The sequence below is a fragment of the Theobroma umbraticum genome, unplaced genomic scaffold, assembly GCF_002168275.2.
Source record: "Theobroma umbraticum cultivar Fairchild unplaced genomic scaffold, ASM216827v3 scaffold_56.0, whole genome shotgun sequence".
In the NCBI taxonomy this organism is placed as follows: domain Eukaryota; kingdom Viridiplantae; phylum Streptophyta; class Magnoliopsida; order Malvales; family Malvaceae; genus Theobroma; species Theobroma umbraticum.
In genome coordinates, this window is record NW_018397256.1 from 10,018,327 (window position 1) to 10,036,104 (window position 17,778).

The 17,778-nt window shown below is 37.5% G+C and overlaps 4 protein-coding genes across 17 annotated transcripts in view; 3 read left to right on the top strand and 1 right to left on the bottom strand.

The window, feature by feature from the left end:
* Positions 1-22: 22 nt before the first annotated feature.
* Positions 23-7,086, top strand: EMB1789 (CCCH-type zinc finger family protein). Of its 14 annotated transcripts, none has more exons than XR_002444662.2 (10): positions 23-339; positions 633-1,705; positions 2,524-2,592; positions 2,826-2,954; positions 3,553-3,603; positions 3,975-4,115; positions 4,194-5,503; positions 5,728-5,812; positions 5,900-6,574; positions 6,673-7,083. XR_002444662.2 is itself a non-coding variant. In XM_021420086.2 (7 exons), exons 1-7 carry the CDS (start codon positions 207-209, stop codon positions 5,484-5,486), a joined length of 2,889 nt encoding a protein of 962 aa, XP_021275761.1. In that variant the 5' UTR covers positions 24-206; the 3' UTR covers positions 5,487-7,086. The 14 variants fall into 14 exon arrangements, 1 of the variants encoding a protein (XP_021275761.1); XR_002444665.2 differs by having other exon boundaries at positions 6,445-6,574; positions 6,673-7,078; XR_016350851.1 differs by having other exon boundaries at positions 24-339; positions 4,194-6,160; positions 6,250-6,309; positions 6,445-6,574; positions 6,673-7,084.
* Positions 7,087-8,045: 959 nt separating this feature from the next.
* LOC110411011 (uncharacterized) lies at positions 8,046-11,386 on the top strand. The gene is made up of 10 exons (XM_021420997.2): positions 8,046-8,450; positions 8,584-8,678; positions 8,995-9,062; positions 9,168-9,211; positions 9,346-9,423; positions 9,510-9,663; positions 10,030-10,182; positions 10,277-10,387; positions 10,637-10,702; positions 10,799-11,386. The coding sequence occupies exons 1-10, from the start codon at positions 8,149-8,151 to the stop codon at positions 10,895-10,897; spliced, it is 1,170 nt and encodes a 389-aa protein (XP_021276672.1). The 5' UTR covers positions 8,046-8,148; the 3' UTR covers positions 10,898-11,386.
* A 1,592-nt stretch (positions 11,387-12,978) lies between these two features.
* LOC110411014 (heat shock factor protein HSF30-like) lies at positions 12,979-14,991 on the top strand. The gene is made up of 3 exons (XM_021421000.2): positions 12,979-13,659; positions 13,750-14,618; positions 14,703-14,991. Exons 1-2 carry the CDS (start codon positions 13,093-13,095, stop codon positions 14,593-14,595), a joined length of 1,413 nt encoding a protein of 470 aa, XP_021276675.1. The 5' UTR covers positions 12,979-13,092; the 3' UTR covers positions 14,596-14,618; positions 14,703-14,991.
* Positions 14,992-16,227: 1,236 nt separating this feature from the next.
* Positions 16,228-17,778, bottom strand: part of LOC110411502 (BTB/POZ domain and ankyrin repeat-containing protein NPR1-like) — a 5,390-nt gene continuing 3,839 nt past the window's right edge. The window contains exons 3-4 of the mRNA XM_021421688.2: positions 17,009-17,212; positions 16,228-16,768 (exon numbers count right to left, since the gene is read on the bottom strand). Coding sequence (XP_021277363.1) covers positions 16,488-16,768; positions 17,009-17,212 — 485 coding nt within the window. The 3' untranslated portion in view covers positions 16,228-16,487. The remainder of the gene's footprint in view (positions 16,769-17,008; positions 17,213-17,778) is intronic.

The window sequence follows — 17,778 nt, forward strand, 5'->3', positions numbered from 1 at the left end:
ATGCCCGGGAAAGCCTTCGGAAAAGCGGTCCCGATATGAGGGAAAAATAAAAACAGAAGAGCGTTTAAAATTTAAAAGAAAAAAAAAATTCAAGTAGGGTTTTGTGTTTGTGTCTTTGTGATAAAATAGTGAGAGGGAATTCGAAGTTGGTATTTGGCGGAAAAAAATCGGAGGGACCGCAAGAGCGAAGCGTGGAAGCTCCCTTTATGTTCACTCCTCATCGCCGATCACATCTCAGGAGCGGAACTTACCATAATCTCGTTCGGCTTATCTCCCTCTGCTATGGCGATTCTCCACTCGCTACTGCCCCTCCCATTATTCCTGTTCACCGAACACGGGGTAATTTATTTTTTTGAATTCTTCAAATTTACTGTTACTTCTTATTTTCTCATTTTTTTTCTTAAATTTTAAAGAGGCTGAATTGAATTAAAAACAATGGAGTTTTTCATTCCTAGGTTAGTAAAGAAATTAGCCCCTTTTTATTTTCGGGTTTTGAGGAATTAATCGTTCAAATGATTCTCTTTTAGACAAATGAAATTCTGTTTACCTAAAAGAATACCCTAAAATCTTTCTATTTTTTAGGTGCAGTGACTTTTTCTTCTCATTGTTGATATTCTTTGTTTTTGTTGAAGATAATGGTAGTAACCAAAGTGAACCGGGTGGCAATGATATCCGAGAGCCTGGTGAGTCGATTGTCCAAGATAGTAGCAAGCCTGCAAATTTACCAGCTCAGGAAGGAACGGTGGTTGATGCAGGTTTCAAGGGTGCTGTTTTCAAGGACAGCGGATTTAGTGATACACAAATGGTATTAGATGAAATAGAGCAGATAATGGAAATAGAAGAAAGTCAGAATTTTGTGAATGGAAATGATCTGATGGTTTGTAGTAGCACTGAAGGCACTGGTTTTCAAGATGGAGAGATTGGTCGGGAACAAAGTCTAATGAATGAGTTAGAAAATATCATGAAAGGAAATGAAGATTATGATAATAGTAATAACTGCTTGGCCGCATCATTGGGCCAGAATCTAGGTGATAATTGTGTGAGTGTATCAATGAATAATCAAGAAGAGCGTATTGAACTTCCACTTGTTGTTGCGGAGGAATCTGGAACAGCTGTTCAGCCACAGGTATATATGGAAGGTGATAATCAAAAGATTATTGAAGCCTTTGATTTTTCTTTAGACAAAAGTTTGATAGTTGAAGTTTCAAAATCAAGTGAGAAAGTTGAAGACCAAAGTTCCGTGTTGAAGAGTAATGCAATGCATGAGAAAATTGGAATTCAGCAAAAAGAGATGGAATTGGAGAAGTTTGTTAGCTCTAATGATAGAATGCCTTCTCCTGGACAAATGGTTGAAAATGGAGAGCTTGAAGAAGGAGAAATTTTTGGTGACATTCAGCTTGTTAATGAGTCAGTTGATATACTCCTAGAGGATGCTGTAGTATCGGAAAAGAACGGAGAGGAGAAGCAAGTAGATGCCTTTGACGATAAAGTTCTTCATTGTAATGAAGAAAGCAAAGCTAATAATAAAGATTCTGAGATTACTTCCTTTAATATGAATATTGCTCAGATTGCCAACAGAGTTTCAGAAGTAGAGTTTGAAGGTAGTGAGAGAGATCAGATGGTGTCTGAACATGGAAGGATGCACAGAAAGAAAGGTACAAAGCAAAGTGGAGATGAAAATCAAGTAATTAAATCTAAAAAGAAGGTATGATTCTAACCTGCAATTTTCTTTCCTTTAGAGGCCATCTGTAATTATGAACTTGTTTACTTCGGTTTGGTAACATCCACCAGCATTGTCTTCTTCATGAGCTTGCTTTCATGTGAGTGTTCTTTGTGATAATAAGTTGACTTGCCCCTTTGATTTTCTTTGGAATGACTTTCAACGAGTCTTCATTCAGTTTTCTGTTTCTGAAATTAAATAAATAAAGTATCCTCCTAGCATCAACCTAAGAATTTGACATGCGGTTGTTAGGTCATAATTTAATGGCTATCTTTTGCTAAAAGATGACCAGGAGCTTTTCATAGATTTCCGCATTGCTTTCTCATTATTTTTGGCTTTGACCAGGCTACCTTTGTTTGTCTTGTGAGGCTTCATGACATCGGATGCAAAATTTTAAGGATATTGATCCTGCTTTCATATCCAATACAAAAATAAAAAAGAAAAAGAACACCCAAATATATTTTCATATGACTATATACAATCCCAGATTAGTTTCTAGGACAGGTTTAACTGATATATAATTTGTCAAAAGTAGAAGTGTAAACAATGTACCCTCTCTCTCTCTCACACACACAATCTGCATCACACATACGCACGCACACATTCTCTTGCATTCACATATAATCAAGTGCATAGACATGTACCCCGAGACATGAAATTCATTAAAGTGATCTATCTGAAACTTTAGTTTGAATGGTCTATGAGAGCCTATGCACTAGGTCATATCGAATTATTTTGTCGTGATGGAATTGCTGTGTGAGTTCTGATATGTGACAAGTATGGTTTCCTATTATTATATGCAGAAGGATGATGGTGTCTGCAATAAGACAAAACAGGGTTCAAATCCTGCAGAGAAGAAAGAAAAGAAGAAGGTATTGAGTATGTCTCCTTTGTCTTTTTGAATTTTTAGATGGATTCTTATTGGCTACCTTTACACCTCATGGTGCAAGTTTATTTCACCACTAACCAAATTTGCACTTATGTAGACATCTACGAATTAGTTTACTTGTTTTCCGTACAAAAATTTTGACAACTGTATTGACTATATTCTCTCAATGCTCTTCAAATTTATAAATGATATTTTTGTTATGGTTCTATTGTGCAGCGAAATAAACGAAAGAAACGAGCAGAAAAAAATCAACAGCTTGGTGTTAAAAGGTTGAAACTGCAGACAGTTCTGAAACCAAAAGCTGTGACTTATTGTCGCCATTATCTGAAGGGAAGATGCTATGAGGTTGTACTATTTTTAATTTTTTTCTTGTTTGATAATTATATAGTTTTTAAAATAACTCTAGAGTTTCATTCTCAGGTAGTCCTTCTGGAAACCTTAATTATTTGGTAATAGCCAACGTTTCACTAGAAATTTAATTAATTGGTTGCTCTGCTCTTAATTACGATGTTTAAATGTTATTGCTTTTCCTTTTCTGCAAGTGGCTATATTGAGCTCATCTGATTGAGTTTCTAGTTTGTGGATTATTATACCATGTGCTATGCTTTTTTATGCTAGAGTGACTGTAAACCATTATGGTTTCCTGACTATTCCCTTTAAATGTTCCTAAACAGTTGAAATTTGATTTTATTGACTCCAAGATTACGAGAGGAAGGGGATGAGGGAAGAAAATAATTCAGAAAAGTGTAATTGCACAAAAATTCTTGTCAGGGATTGGTAGTATTCTAGGACGGACTGGTGTGAAAAAACAAAGGATGAAGGGAAGGGGGAAAGAAGGAAAAGAAATATTGTTTTTGTTTCTTTGAATTTTTTAAAACTGAATAAAGTTGCTCAAATCTGTATACTATGTTGATTTGGTCTAAATATCTTTTTTGCTCCACAGGGTGAGAAGTGCAAATACTCACATGATACAGTGCCTTTGACAAAATCCCAGGTATAGTCATTTGGCTTGGTACCTTGTTTTAATGATGCAAGTAGCTGCATTCTATTATAACTCATTGTTCAGTTCGTTGCCACTATCACCTATACAGGCTGAGTAACTTTTGTTTGTTACATTTTATTATGATGAATTGATCTATGATTGTTGCTATTGCAATTTACTATTGGCCACACCATTGTAGTTCTGTTCATTCAACCGATTTTTTAGTAATGAATCTGTAACAACTACAAATCATTCCTAATATCTAATAGGAAGTAGGAACATAAGTCACTTTGATTTTGTGTCCTTTTTTATTTTGTTAAAAAATAGGGTCTGCATTGTACTGGTGCATTTGTCTGACCATGTCTTGTATTTCATTGTTGCAGCCGTGTTCTCATTTTGCACGCCAATCATGCATGAAAGGTGATGAGTGTCCATTTGATCACCAGCTCTCCAAGTATCCCTGTATCAACTACATGACCAAAGGCTTCTGCGGGAGGGGTGATGATTGTTTGTTTTCACACAAGGTAAATTTGTTCTATTACAAAAAAGCTACATTTTCAATTAGTTGATTTAGGGTGCGTGATAACGTATTTTCATTTCAGATGTCACCTGAGGGAGGTGTTGCATCGTTATCAAGTGCTCGTGAACTTCAACTGAAGTCATCATTGCATGGTGATTCTGAAATGAGACTGAGTATCAGAAAAAATGTTGATGCCTCGTCCTGTTCTATAAGAGCTTTTTCTCAGAAAAGCAAGGAACAAATTGTGGCTGGGACTCCAACTAAAACACCTGATCTTGATTGCAAAGGGGTCAACTCTCTTTTTGTTTCAAAATCATCTATGGCTGAATCAAGTAAACGTAATCGTGGCAGCTCATTTCAAAATATGAAAGAAAGTGGCAAAGTTGGGATTCAAAGTAATCTAAGCACGTCAGGTGTCAATAGTCCTTGTGCTTCAAAGCCATCTCTGAAGATGAACAAAAGTGGCAGACTTGGGATTCAAGCCAATCAAAGTGAATCAGGAACAATTCAAAATGTGAATGATAGTCCAATGAGAAAAACAGAAGTGGTACCGAGAGGTATAAATTTTCTATCATTTGGAAAATCTTCTTTAGAAGATACCACTAGCAAAGTTAGTTTGGCATTAAATAGGGGAGTTGGATATAAGCAACATCCCAGTGAAAACGAAGGTGATAGAGGTAAACTCAGCAACCAGACAAGCCAAAGTACATCTAGTACAGATCAAAGGAAAACTGATCCAACAGTGGTGCCACTGGGAATAAATTTTCTCTCTTTGGGAAAATCGGGTAACTCTAGAAGTAATGAAGCTAGCATACCTTCCAGTTCAGATATTGTTAACAGTGGACCTCTTCAGAAGAGTAATTATGCATCTGATAAACGACATAACACAAGTGCAATATCATATAAGTCACCAGTTTCTCCACGAACTTCTGGTCAATCCTCAGAGTGGGTACCGCATAAAAACACACCAAATACAGCTCAGAAGGCTATCATTTCTACTTTAGCATTTGCAAAAAAGTTTGATGATGTCAACAGTCGATCTTTTCATGAAAGTCAACATTTGTCTGATAAACAATACAGCTCCAATCCAATCCCGTGGAAGATGGCAGCTTATCCGCTTGCTATGGGTCAATCTTCAGAGAAGATTTCACATAAAAACACACCAAACTCAGTTCAGAAGGCACTGATGTCTACTCTAGCATTTGCAGCAAAGTTTGAATCTGGAATGAAGAAAAATCAGTCTGCTGTTAGTACTGGGGTTAAGAGTGAAACAACGGATAGCAGAAACGATGAAGGTTCAAAAAGTGACTTGGCAGAAACTTCAAAGCTTTTGGATATTTTGTCTAGCGTTGGCAGGAAAATAAAGCAGATGTGATCACTTACATTATAATGGTTAGTATGGATAAAGCATTTGAAAAATGGGTTTTGGTTTTGGGGGTTGGGGTGGGATTACACATGGATATTTCATGTGAATAAGAATTGATTAAATCTATAAAATGGGAAGGCTGGTTGGTTCTGTCTGTATATCTGCCGTCATATGGCATTCATTTCAGTTATTTTCAGCGCCAGTCAAGCAGGTGAAGCATTTAATAAGTTTCATCAGTTTCTGCTGTCAGTTAACAGGGTAGAGGCTAACTGTTGAGCATAATAATTCATGGTATAGGTGGGTTATCGTCGCTGCCGCTTTACCAATTGATGGAGGTGAAATACTTATTTTCCCTGGAAATTTATAATTCTTAATCTTCTTCCTCCAAATTCTAAAATTTGGGCTTCCGGTAAAATTCTCAGGTTGCCCCGTTCAGCCTCTGTTATTCAATGAGGTTACTTCTAGCAGTGAGCAGCCTAAGAATCTCAAGTTTTAATAATCTGTGGTTGGCTAAATGTCTATAACTCCAGGGTGCGCTTAGTGAATATGAAATCTCATCCTCATTGGTTCCTTATGTTTTATTCTTTGATTTAGTTGAGCCTGGGTTCTCATTAAGTCACTGACTAGCAAACTGAGCAAATTTAGGGGAAAAACATGTCATGATTTCACTTCCTTCAGCGAAGGCAAGTTAAGTTAATTGCATATTGATTTTTCTATACGAAGTTAGCTTACGAATGCATTGCCTTTTACAACAAAATATATGACATTATAGATGAGAAAGAAGTCATTGGAGTAAATCACTTCAATCTGAAGGACAACTACCCAAGTTACGGTAGGGATCTCTATTCTGTGAGCATTCATTCTATCAGTTTTGAGTCTGTAGCATATGTCTCTCATGAGAAAGATTAATCTTTTTTCTTTTGTATTTTCGGGTTTATCTTTTGGGCTTTAAGCAAGTTGTTTGCAGGTTTCTCTAGATATTGCATTTCCTGACCAAATCGAACCAAAGAATTATTGAAGAGCTTGAGACTACGGATCTCTTACTTTTCAGATGTTGCAGCCTAATAATCCAAGTAGTCTTGGATCTGATGAAGATGGTAAAGGGTTTCCATGTTATTATTGACTCTGGTTTCGGGAACCAGAAATGAAATTTGATCTGTACAAATGCTAAACTACTTATTTGAATTATGTTCAGCTGGGTGCATGTGAATGATTCTACTCACTGTGGAGTCAGGAGTGCATGGATTAAGGATGGTGGAGCCCTCTGCCTTTTAATTTGAAGAAAATGCATTATTACCCTTGGCAAAGGCTAAGAAGCCTTCTTCTTGGTGTAAGGTTGGCCCATCTTATTTGATATTTGTAAAAAGTGACGCCACATTCACCCAAAAGTTTGAAAAGGCGAAATCATATAAAAGGATCAAATGTCTATTTTATCAACTTCTTTTTCTCTTTTGCTTTTCATTCACAGATTCAAATTTTTTTGAATATCTTGGATTAAACCAAGTTCTTCTTTTCCATCGTGAAGATCATGAATTCAAACGTTTTCCCTCTTAGAGGTTTGTCTCTTCTGCTAATTGTCTATGATCCTCACTTATCGAAGAACCACTGTACCCAAAATCACGGTTCATTTGTCCATGTTAATGTGCTGAGAGTTGAAACTACGTGAAATGGATGGTGTCAGTTCGGGTACGCTGCACGACCCTTTTCTGCAGGTTGTCCCCATCTAAGACAATCTTATATAATTGAGAAACAGGTGGTACAAGAAAACAGGGGGATTTTACCAGAGATGGTAACTTAACACCTAATGCTCTATATCATTAGTACATACAAACACCCTTATTTATCGCAGTAATTCACGCTACTCTATCCCTCAAAGATTGATACGTGTGGCCTAGACTTAGGTGTCACTGGAGAAGAGCCAATTTGACGGAGAAATAATAGGCATCATCTTTCAAACATGATGACAGGGCCAGGGCAATGGCACTGGTAGGTATCAAGGCATTACCAGATCAGACCTGGCCAGGGAAGTCGATGACGTCACACAAATTTAACTTTCTGACTTTGAAGCATCAAACCACTACTTCTGCTTCCCTTTGTTTATGAAATTGGTCCACACTGTTTGCAGGAAAGCTCAATCAAGAGGCTCATGTGACTTTGCTGCTTGTATTCAACTCTGGCCCCCGCCCACAACTCTTTCTTATAATTACAGTTAATGAGGGAAAAAAAAAGAAAAGAAAAAATATTGAAAAACTCAATTTTTATTTTGGCCAATAAGAACACAATTTAATGTACAATGATTAGCTTGTATCTTAATTGAATATTAGGTCTGAATATTTTCTAAACCACTGTTTATGTTTTGATCAATCAAAGTTGGTTTGACTAGTCACAGCTACAAACGCAGGAAAGCGTATTAGTGGTCGGTGGTCTTCCAATACAAAAGAAAAGGCGGGCACGTTAGCATAGCCCAAGTAAAATTAACCTCTACAAAGGAAAACGACCGGTTCAGTAACTTCACTGAACCGGATTCCCCTTCATCTAGTCTCCAGCTCCCATTTATAAAAGCCCAAAAGCCCAATGCCATTTTCGTCTCTGCAAAATTCCCACACTCAAAAGAGACGAAGCATATTTTAATCCAATCACAACAACCAAATTCTGTCTGTGAACAATCAACATGACCACTTCCGTGAAGAACAACTTCCTACCTCCTTCTTTGATCTCCAATCTCCAGCAAGTTCTGATATCCCGAAACGACGCCGTGGAACACCAATCCACCAACTCCTTCGACTCAACCTCCTCATTATCTTCCCGTTCACGGAATGCCGAGCCAAACACAGCGAAAGTGGTGCCAGATTGCTCTAAGCCTGTGCTTCTGATCACCAATGGTGAAGGAATCGATTCACCTGGCCTCAATTTCCTCGTTCAAGCTTTACTGTCCGACGGTCGCTTCAGTCTCCACGTCTGCGCTCCTCAATCGTCAGTTTGTTCAGAATTTCAGCTCATCTTTTCTTTTAAACTATAGAAACAATGTGGTTTAATGACGTAAACTTTTTCTTAGTTTTGAACCAGATCAGAGTGAATCTTAGCAGAGGCCTGTTTTTCTTTTCAGGGATAAATCGGTTGCCGGTCATTCCGTGACGGTGCGTGAGACGGTTGCTGTATGTTCAGTGGAAATGAACGGTGCCACTGCTTTTGAAGTTTCAGGTAACTCTGCAGTTGAAATGAAAAACAAAATGTAGTAAAACGTAAATTCTACAGTCACGAAGAGACCTTTGTGTAATTAACAATTGAATGTACTTCGAGTAAGTAAATTTTATATTAATGTTGCATGTGACTGATTAAAAATCACACCATGTGGCCGTCATATCTTGTACATAACCTTTGTAAATCAGTCATTTATTTCTAACATGTCATTTTGTTCGTTTTATCGTTGTGGTTTACCGTATTTAGTCTACGCCTTCTGGATTTCATTTGGTAGAGATAATGAAAGATGAAATTTGTTTCCTGTGTTTATGATCAGGAACTCCTGTGGATTGTGTCTCGTTGGCTCTGTCGGGAGCATTGTTTTCATGGTCAAAGCCTGTTTTGGTATGCACTTTTTAATTGTTGCGTTGAGAATTGAGATTGTCCATGTTTTAGAATCAATGCTTTTCTTATAGTTGTATTTTTTTTTTCTATTTTTTCTATCTATAGTTGATTAGTGGAATTAACAGAGGATCAAGCTGTGGTCGTAATATGTAAGTGATATGTTGTCTTCATAGCCTGTGCCCTGTCTTCCCGTTGTTTTGTCAGATCTTTTTGTTAAATTTGATGGCCATTGTCTCAATTATAAGGTTTTTACTTTGCTATGTACATGAATTATTACTATTAGGTATTACTCAGGAGCTATTGCTGCAGCTAGAGAGGCACTCATTTGTGGTGTGCCATCTCTTTGCCTGTCATTCAACTGGTAAATATTAGTATCTTCTTTCTGAATTTTTGTATTTTCCAGTGTTTTGTGGATCAATGATAAATTTATGTTTATAATAATTCTAGGAAGAAAGAGATGAGCTGTGAAAGTGATTTGAAGAATGCGGCCAATGTTTGTTTGCCTTTAATATTCGCAGCTGTAAGGGATATTGAGAGGAGAAATTTCCCGGAAAGTTGCTTACTGAATATACAAATCCCTTCTTGTCCCCTAGCAAACAAGGTAAACCTTTACAGTAAAATATAGTTACTCTGACTTCCATACTGAAAATTGAAGATAAACAGCTCGAAAGAGTTGCTGCTTGAAAATATGTTGAGACAGTTCAAACTCCCCGGTCACTTTTATTATTTATACTTTGGGAAATCAATCTGGACAATGTATTTCTTGCTGGTGTGATAAGTTACATGAATAAAGTTGGAATAATACTGAAAATAAATTAGGCATCTATAGATGGGTGGAAGCCAAGCAGAAGTATATTACATAAGCTGGAATTTGGTTTAATGACAGTTGTATCAATTCTCAAATACACCATTTTCTTTCTAATTGCATATGGGTTCATATGTTGTTTGCACAATGTGTGTTTCACAGGGATTCAAATTGGCCAGGCAGAGCCTATGGAGGTCCTCTTTAAGCTGGAAAGCTGTGTCAGCAAATAGGCATCCTGCTGCTGGCCAATATTTGTCTAATCAGCAAAGCCTTGGTATTAAACTTGCACAACTCAGCCGAGATGCATCTGCAGCTGTAAGTATCTGTTACATTAAAAATGCTCCAGGTTCTAATTTGATCTTTGCTTTAGCATTAGTCCCTTGAATGGCCCACTTTTTGGATTTATCAGGGTGCAGCAAGGCGCTTGAACTCACAAAGGCAGAATGTTGAAATTGAATCTGTTGGTATTGCTGGAAAACTGAGTGGCCAACAAACAATCAAAAAATACTTTCGCTTAGAGGTAAGTAAAAAAAAATAGAATTATAGCTATATTTTAGCAATCCGTCAAATCCACTATTTTTAGTATTCATTACTTTTTAAAGATACGAAAGCAAATAATCTGCATTCTGCAAGCATTTGATGTTGAAGCTGATTTCTGCATTGCTCCCCCACTCCCTATCTCTTTCACAGAATTCCTTAGTGACTGCATTATTTTAGTTTTAGCCATACGCATCTATAATCATTAGTTTATACATTTGTATTTAAGCAGGTCTTGGACAAGGAGACAGAAACTGCAGATGATAATCTAGATTTTAGAGCAGTAGAAGACGGATATGTGAGTTGGAATTGTCCTTCCGTCTAAAACTGATCTTCGTCCATCTTTTCTTCTTAATGGCTTACTTGGTCTTATTTTCTTGGATGGCATTGGCAGGTTGCTGTAACTCCCTTATGTTTATCTTCAACCGATCAATCCAAGATTGAAACACAGGTTTCAAACTGGATTACAGTTGCACTTGGCAGGAGGCAATGAAACGAAGTTTCCTCTGCCAGTAGTACCTGGTAGTTAAACCTGTGCATTCCATTTCTTAAAATCCCAAAAAAGATCAAAAACAAAAGAAAAAGCATGTCCCATTGTGTATCAGATGGGTACGGCGACAGCTACAACAAATGAGTGATTTTGAGTTTGTGTAATGTGCGGGCTCTACCTCTACGCCTTCCTATTAATTTATATGTTGCCATGCGCTAAATTGCCTGGCAATTCATGTCTCCTGGGGTACAACAAAGGTGCTTAATTATCAAAAAAAATTACTTGCTTGGAATGGATAACATGTATCTTTTATTTAATCGACTGGTGTACCGCCCTGGATGAAAGTGGATTTTCAGTCCATTGATTCGAGGGGTTGGTCAGAAAATGTTCCATTATCCTCCTTATAGGAGTATATGTATTTTATCTCTTCCATTCTCTTTCCACCTCCTGTTTAACTTTTATTACAAAGGAACCGTCTGCTTTTTATGGATAGCAGCTTTTGCCAAACTGCTTAGAGCTTAGAACTCAAAGTCTAATATCTATGGGTTTATTTAGAGATATATAAAGTACCAGTATAATTTTCATGAAAGATTATTTAAGCACTTTTGACGTTTAATCCTCCTTTTTGGACTATAATGTATAAAAAGACATACTAGTTTAGTTTTTAAAAAAGCAAAAAAACATACTAGTGGTTATTTACAAAGAGACAAAGCGAGGTATCCGAACTATCTCATCTCAGAAGGAGCAAGGTGAAAGACTCCAGGCCCAGTCGGTCTGCCTACCCATTCCCCTCTCGGTGGGTAACGGGCACAATAAACTCTCTTCAGTCCTCATCATCCCCAATATAAATTTAACAAATTCCTCATCTCCCAATTCCCAAACAGAATTCTTTGCCAACCCCCTTTTTTTTTCCTTTTTAAGACTGAAAATTTAACAGAAAATTCGGTGTACTTAATAGCAACTCTCTTTCTAATAAGTACAGTATATAAACAGTAATAGACTACGGGTATTAAATAGACGAAAGAAAGAAAGAAAATTGATGAAGCAAAGGCCAGGTCTGGCCCACAACTTACCTTAGAGGAGACACTGGATCAAGGCATTGTCATATACCTCGATCCATTTCCTACTTAAAAAATATAAATAAAAGCTTGAAGCAAAAAGAGGCTGCTTTAGCTTAAGCATGCAAATCTAACTTATGGTACTTATATGCACCAACAAGGCTCCGCTCCTTTTTTTTTCATTAAAATAGTTCAAAATTCGTTTTTAAAATTAAGAGGAGCAGATTAAGCCACGCTCTATGTTTTTTAAGCTTGGGCCCAACATCCAGGCCTATCCGTCAAGCAACTGCCACTCGGTCATCGGTGCCACCCGCACGGCTCCTATCGATGTTAGGCGTGCTGATGTGCTTCAAAGCTTTTATACCCAAAAATACCGCCACCTCCTCACCGCATGACTCGAAAACGTGGCAAGATTTTATTGGCTTCTGTTTATTTATCATTTTGTACAAAAAGACTACACAATCTTTTTTCTCCTTTGAAAGAAGGGAAGACTACGCAAAATTAATGCTTTGTGGTCGAACCCAAAAACGGACAACGGTTAGGACACTTTGATGGATGGGAATTCCGACAAGTGGCGAGCATGCAGAGGGAAGACCGAACGCTTGTCTTGTAGCGACCGCATGATCATGTCCACTGACAATCCCCCAACAAGGAGATCCGACGGCTAGGAGGCCGGGATTGCACCGTGAAGATTTGGAGATCACGATCGAAGACTGTACTTAGCTTCCCCCCAACAAAAAAAAAGGAAAAAGGACTGATACGATGCCGCATGCAAAAAATTCCCCAGCTTTCACAGGAAAAACGACAACAAGTTCACCATTTTCTTCTCCATTCATCCACGTGGCGTCATCCTATTGGGTAATATTGATTTAGAAGGGTGGTGGCGGAATGAAAATAGAAGAGAATATAGGGGTTTGGGTTAGGTGGAGACAAGGAAGGATAGCTACAAATGGCGAAAAGGCAGAAAAGTGATGAAACGTGGCAATATCTCTTCAATTACGTTTGGACACAATATATATTCAGCTCAGAAGACTGCCACTGTCTCCTCCAATTTTCATTCCCTGTATTTCTTCTTTGTTGCCGTACCCACTTGAAAAACCTCTAAGAAAAATAAATATTCTTCCAAAAGAAACAAAGAAAATGGTGGTGCCTGACAGTGGAGGTGGAGAAGAAGGCTTTGGTTTGAGCTACACGGCGGCGTTCTTGAAAGAATCGAAGAAAATGGAAGATGAACCAGACAATGAGAATCAAAGCTACTCAAATATTGTAGTCAAGGAAGAGCCAGTGGCGGCGCCGGCTGCGGTGACAGAAGGTAGCGCAGCCACTTGCGGCGGAGGAGATCAGGTGGCTTTGTTGAAATCCGTTAAAGAGGAACAGGGAGAGGAAGATGATGAGGAAATGGGAATCGTTGATGATATGATGAACGGTGGGGATTGCAACAAAATCAGTAATAATGGGTCGTCTTCCTCTAGTTCATCGGATGTTTCGCCAAAGCCGATGGAAGGGTTGCTCGAGTCGGGTCCTCCGCCGTTTTTGAGGAAAACGTTTGAGATGGTGGAGGATCCGGAGACCGACCCGATTGTTTCCTGGAGCGTGAACCGCAATAGTTTCATTGTTTGGGATTCTCATAAGTTCTCTGAAAATCTCCTGCCCAAGTATTTCAAGCACAAGAATTTTTCCAGCTTCATCCGCCAGCTCAACACTTATGTAAGTAGTTTTACCCCTTTTTCTCAAAATTTTGCTGCCTTTTTTTTTTGTAACTTTTAATCAACTACGAAATGTTTCTTTTCCTTTTAGGGGTTTAGGAAGATTGATTCAGATAGATGGGAGTTTGCGAATGAAGGGTTTCAACGAGGAAAGAAGCATTTGCTGAAAAGCATTAAGAGAAGAAGTAGATATAATAAGCAGCAACAGGGAGGAGTTATTTGTGCTAATAGTTCAACTAGTTTTGGATTGGAAGCTGAGCTTGAGATTCTAAAGAAAGATCAGAGTGCATTGCAATTGGAAGTTTTGAAACTGAGACAGCAACAGGAAGAGTCGAATCATCAGCTGAGTGTTGTTCAAGAGCGGATTCGGTTTGCTGAGTGTAGGCAGCAACAAATGTGCAATTTCTTTGGTAAAATTGCTAAATTTCCTAACTTCATTCAGCAACTGATTCAGAAGAGGAAGCAGCAAAAGAAAGACCTTGATGAGGGGGAATTTAGCAAGAAAAGGAAATTGCTTGAGACACAAGTCACAAAGAGCTTGACTGAGGCTATGGGCACTGACCAAAGTGTCAAGTGTAGCAACCAAGTTGATCAGGGGAGATTGGAATCAATGCAACCTGATGAGTTCTCAAAGTATTTGCCTGATGGTATGGAGAACAACAACCAAATGAAGAATGAGTTTTCGGCTTCCATGGAGGATGGGTTGTGCTGCTCCCTTCAGGATCAAAAGAGCAATGTACCAGAAATGTCATCTGTTTATCATGTTATGTCTGAAAACCTACTAGGGGAAAGCTCAGGTGTAGACAAAGTAGCAAATGAAGAGCTATCGGTGAATGATTCTAAGATTTATCTTGAGTTGGAGGATTTGATCAATTGGAAGCCGTGTAGCTGGGGTGGATTTGCAAGTGAGCTGGTGGAGCAAACTGGCTGTGTCTGATCCACACCTTCACTAACCCAATGGTCTATATCTTAATTGCTCTTGTATAAATTAATGGTAATAATTATTTATGGTTTCTATCTTACTGTAAACGCCAATGGTTGCAGGAAGTTGAATGGCTGCTGCTGCCTTTCCTTTTTTTCGTCATCCATGATAGCAAGGTGTCTCAAGAGCTGCAAATGAAATGGCTCTTCCATGAATCTTGTTGAAGGCTTGAAGCTGATGGCAACAAATGTTCATACTACAGTGACATTTGCCCTGTTAGAAATGTTCATATTTTTCTATATTTCCCTTTTTACTTTCCTTACTTGCCTCTTCTTTTTACTACTGTTGTCCTTTAGGTTGTAAAAATTTTCTACCCTATACCATATATACAACAACCTGGTCCTTTTAGCATTGAATACCTCTTCTATTTCTGCTATTTCACTTTCAAATTGAAATCATGGTGTTGCATATTTGATGCTTAGCTTATGTGGAAGCAAGCTGTGGACTTTATACCTCACTTGTTACCTTGTCCGTATATGCTATCTTTGTTTTGCAGTTGTTTGTGATTGTTAGCACTAAGTGTATGGAACTTTTCCTAGATTTAGTCACTCAATTTTCTATCCTTCCAAATAGAAGTTTGTATAGATAACTAATTAACCACATTGCTGGCGGCCGCACTGGTGGGGCAACTCGTGGTGCTCTTCACTAATATTAGATTTTAATATAGCAGAAAATCTCTTTCCAGAAAGGTGTTTTTCCCTTCTAATATGTATCTTATTCAATTTAACCATTCTTTATTCTATTTTAAAATTTCCTAAGATGAGATTATAACTTTATTTAATATAAAATATTATTTGGATATTATTATTTGATTTTTGATGTGATTGTTGAAATTTTGTTGTGACGATGACGGTTCTTTCTAGTCTCACAATAGTAAATCCTGGAATAATCCCTCAAAAAGGGTAGGGTAAGTACTGCGTAAAATAATTGAAATTTGTTCATATCAGTAGCTAAATAATTTAATTAATATTGTAAAGCTGTTTTCTTGCTTTGATCTTCGCTTGAAGGTTCAAACCAACCAATGCCTGCTCAAAAGTTTTGCCTCGCGTTAGACAATGGTGGGTAAGATTTGAGGTATCATCCAATTGGGTTTCAACTGGATCTAATTGGTTTAAAACAGGTTGAATTTGTGGGCCGGCCATTTAATTCTTAAACAATTAATTATTAATCCTGTCAGAAATATTATAAAATTTTCTGCATTCTATTGCTAGACTATAAGTTTATGTAGTGACAAATTATAATTTATCACTCATTAACAAAATTTTAAATTTTTTGTAGGATTAATTAATTCAAGCTTAAACCACATTACTTCAGTAATAGTTTAATATTTTTTCAAAGAAATAGTAATAATTTAATATTGAACCTATACACGCACATTTATTTAGTTAAGATCAACGGTTTGCAATTAAAACATCCAAAAGTGAACTTAATCAAACAAAATTAACAGTATTGTCAAAGCCATTAAAAAAAACAAATTTAACGGAATAAAAATCACAATTTTTTTTTTTTTTTTGCTTTGCTTTTTTACGGCTCTAAATTGATGTCTAAGACCAGCCTAGATTGTCTAATATTTATGAGAGACAATCATTATTTACAAAATTAAATTAAACTTGGCTCAACTTCATTGCATGAATTGTCTCTAACATTAACCAAAAGTAAAAAGTTAAAAAAAGAAAACGGAAAGAAAAGAAAAGCAAATTAACCCCGTATCTGTTGTCCACATCTTCCTGTGATCAATGATATTCTAATTTATAGTTTATAAAGCAAAAAGAGAAAAATAACCGACGGTTAAAATGAAACGGAATTACTATGATACAGCTATAAGAGATTGCATTAGGCCTTTGGGTCTAACAGCCCCTACCACTACCAGTTAGCTTACCGTTAGGCCTGCTCACCCCTATTGACTTCGATGAAGAAGAAGATGAGATGGCTGATCTGTCAAACTCTACTTTATCCTCACTGAATGCCTTACTTAGTACATCTTGGAGTTCCATGTACCTTCGCCTTTTAACCAGTCGCTCCTCTGGAGTGTCATTTCCTCCGCATGCTAGCTGAGATAAGTCGTCAGCGTCCATGATCTTGTTCAGCACTTCTGAGCAACGAGGGAAAAAGCGTTTGCCAAGCTCCACTGCGAGAGAGAGAGGGGGTTTGAGTAAATGCATTTACTCATCAACATGATGTTTATTCAAATTTTCCAAATTAATATCAATATGCTAGTCTGACGTTCAAAATCTACTACTCCTGAAATAGCTTATCAGGACATTACACTGGTTCATCATGTGATTCTTTGGTAAGGAGAAACCCAAGAAAATGAATTGTGGCATTAACAGGAAAAGAGAAAATATTGATGTAAAGCATCAGACAGTACCTGTTCTAGAAAGTGCTTTCAGCCTATTTAGATGCTCCTCCTGAATTCTAAAAGGTGCCTCATTCAAGTCCACAGTTGTTCTTTGTGCATCATTTAATCTGTTGGAATTGATGCTGGCTAATGTGAACTCAGATGTTCCATCCACTTGAGCTATGTCCATCACAACTTTTGCTTCCATGGGGAAAAGAAGTTTTGCCAATCCAACTGCAAAATGTAAGATGAGTAAGATATCGATAGGATAACCATCACTTTTCAACAACAATAACAAATATGATGGAGAGTTCAAAATTAGATACAGGTAGAGATGGTTCCAGGGTTGCAAACAACTTGGGACTGCATCAGTAGAGAAGGACAAACTTAAAACCCCCAATCCTCTGACTCTGTGATGTGGCCAGTGAACCTCTGGCTTAAATCATTAACAATTGATAACGAAGCAGCAGGTGTTAACGGTTTTGAGTTGAGAGATGAAATGCTGATTTAGCACAATACATTTTTCAACAGAAAGATATCCTAGCATAAATTTGCCTAGGCTTTCTTTTAATTTTGCTGTTTCAACCAATTGATATGTTCACCAGAGACAGAGAGATATCTCTTTTCAACAACTAAACTACCTATCTACCTAATAAAGAAAGATCAGAAACTCTAAGCTGATATTGTGGAAGAAAATATGGCAAAAACATACCAAGCTAATATTTACAATTCAAAAGAAAACAAAATTAATGACACGATCGGTATGGGGAATAGCTAAGCCATTCCCCCCTTATTCCTTT

Coding starts and splice junctions, on each gene's coding strand:
- LOC110411011 (XM_021420997.2), top strand. CDS start 8,149: ATGACCACTTCCGTGAAGAACAACTTCCTACCTCCTTCTTTGATCTCC. Junction 8,679..8,994: donor CACTGCTTTTGAAGTTTCAG/GTAACTCTGCAG, acceptor GTTTATGATCAG/GAACTCCTGTGGATTGTGTC. Junction 10,388..10,636: donor AAAAATACTTTCGCTTAGAG/GTAAGTAAAAAA, acceptor GTATTTAAGCAG/GTCTTGGACAAGGAGACAGA.
- LOC110411014 (XM_021421000.2), top strand. CDS start 13,093: ATGGTGGTGCCTGACAGTGGAGGTGGAGAAGAAGGCTTTGGTTTGAGC. Junction 13,660..13,749: donor TCCGCCAGCTCAACACTTAT/GTAAGTAGTTTT, acceptor TTTTCCTTTTAG/GGGTTTAGGAAGATTGATTC.
- EMB1789 (XM_021420086.2), top strand. CDS start 207: ATGTTCACTCCTCATCGCCGATCACATCTCAGGAGCGGAACTTACCAT. Junction 1,706..2,523: donor TAATTAAATCTAAAAAGAAG/GTATGATTCTAA, acceptor TATTATATGCAG/AAGGATGATGGTGTCTGCAA. Junction 2,955..3,552: donor TGAAGGGAAGATGCTATGAG/GTTGTACTATTT, acceptor TTTGCTCCACAG/GGTGAGAAGTGCAAATACTC.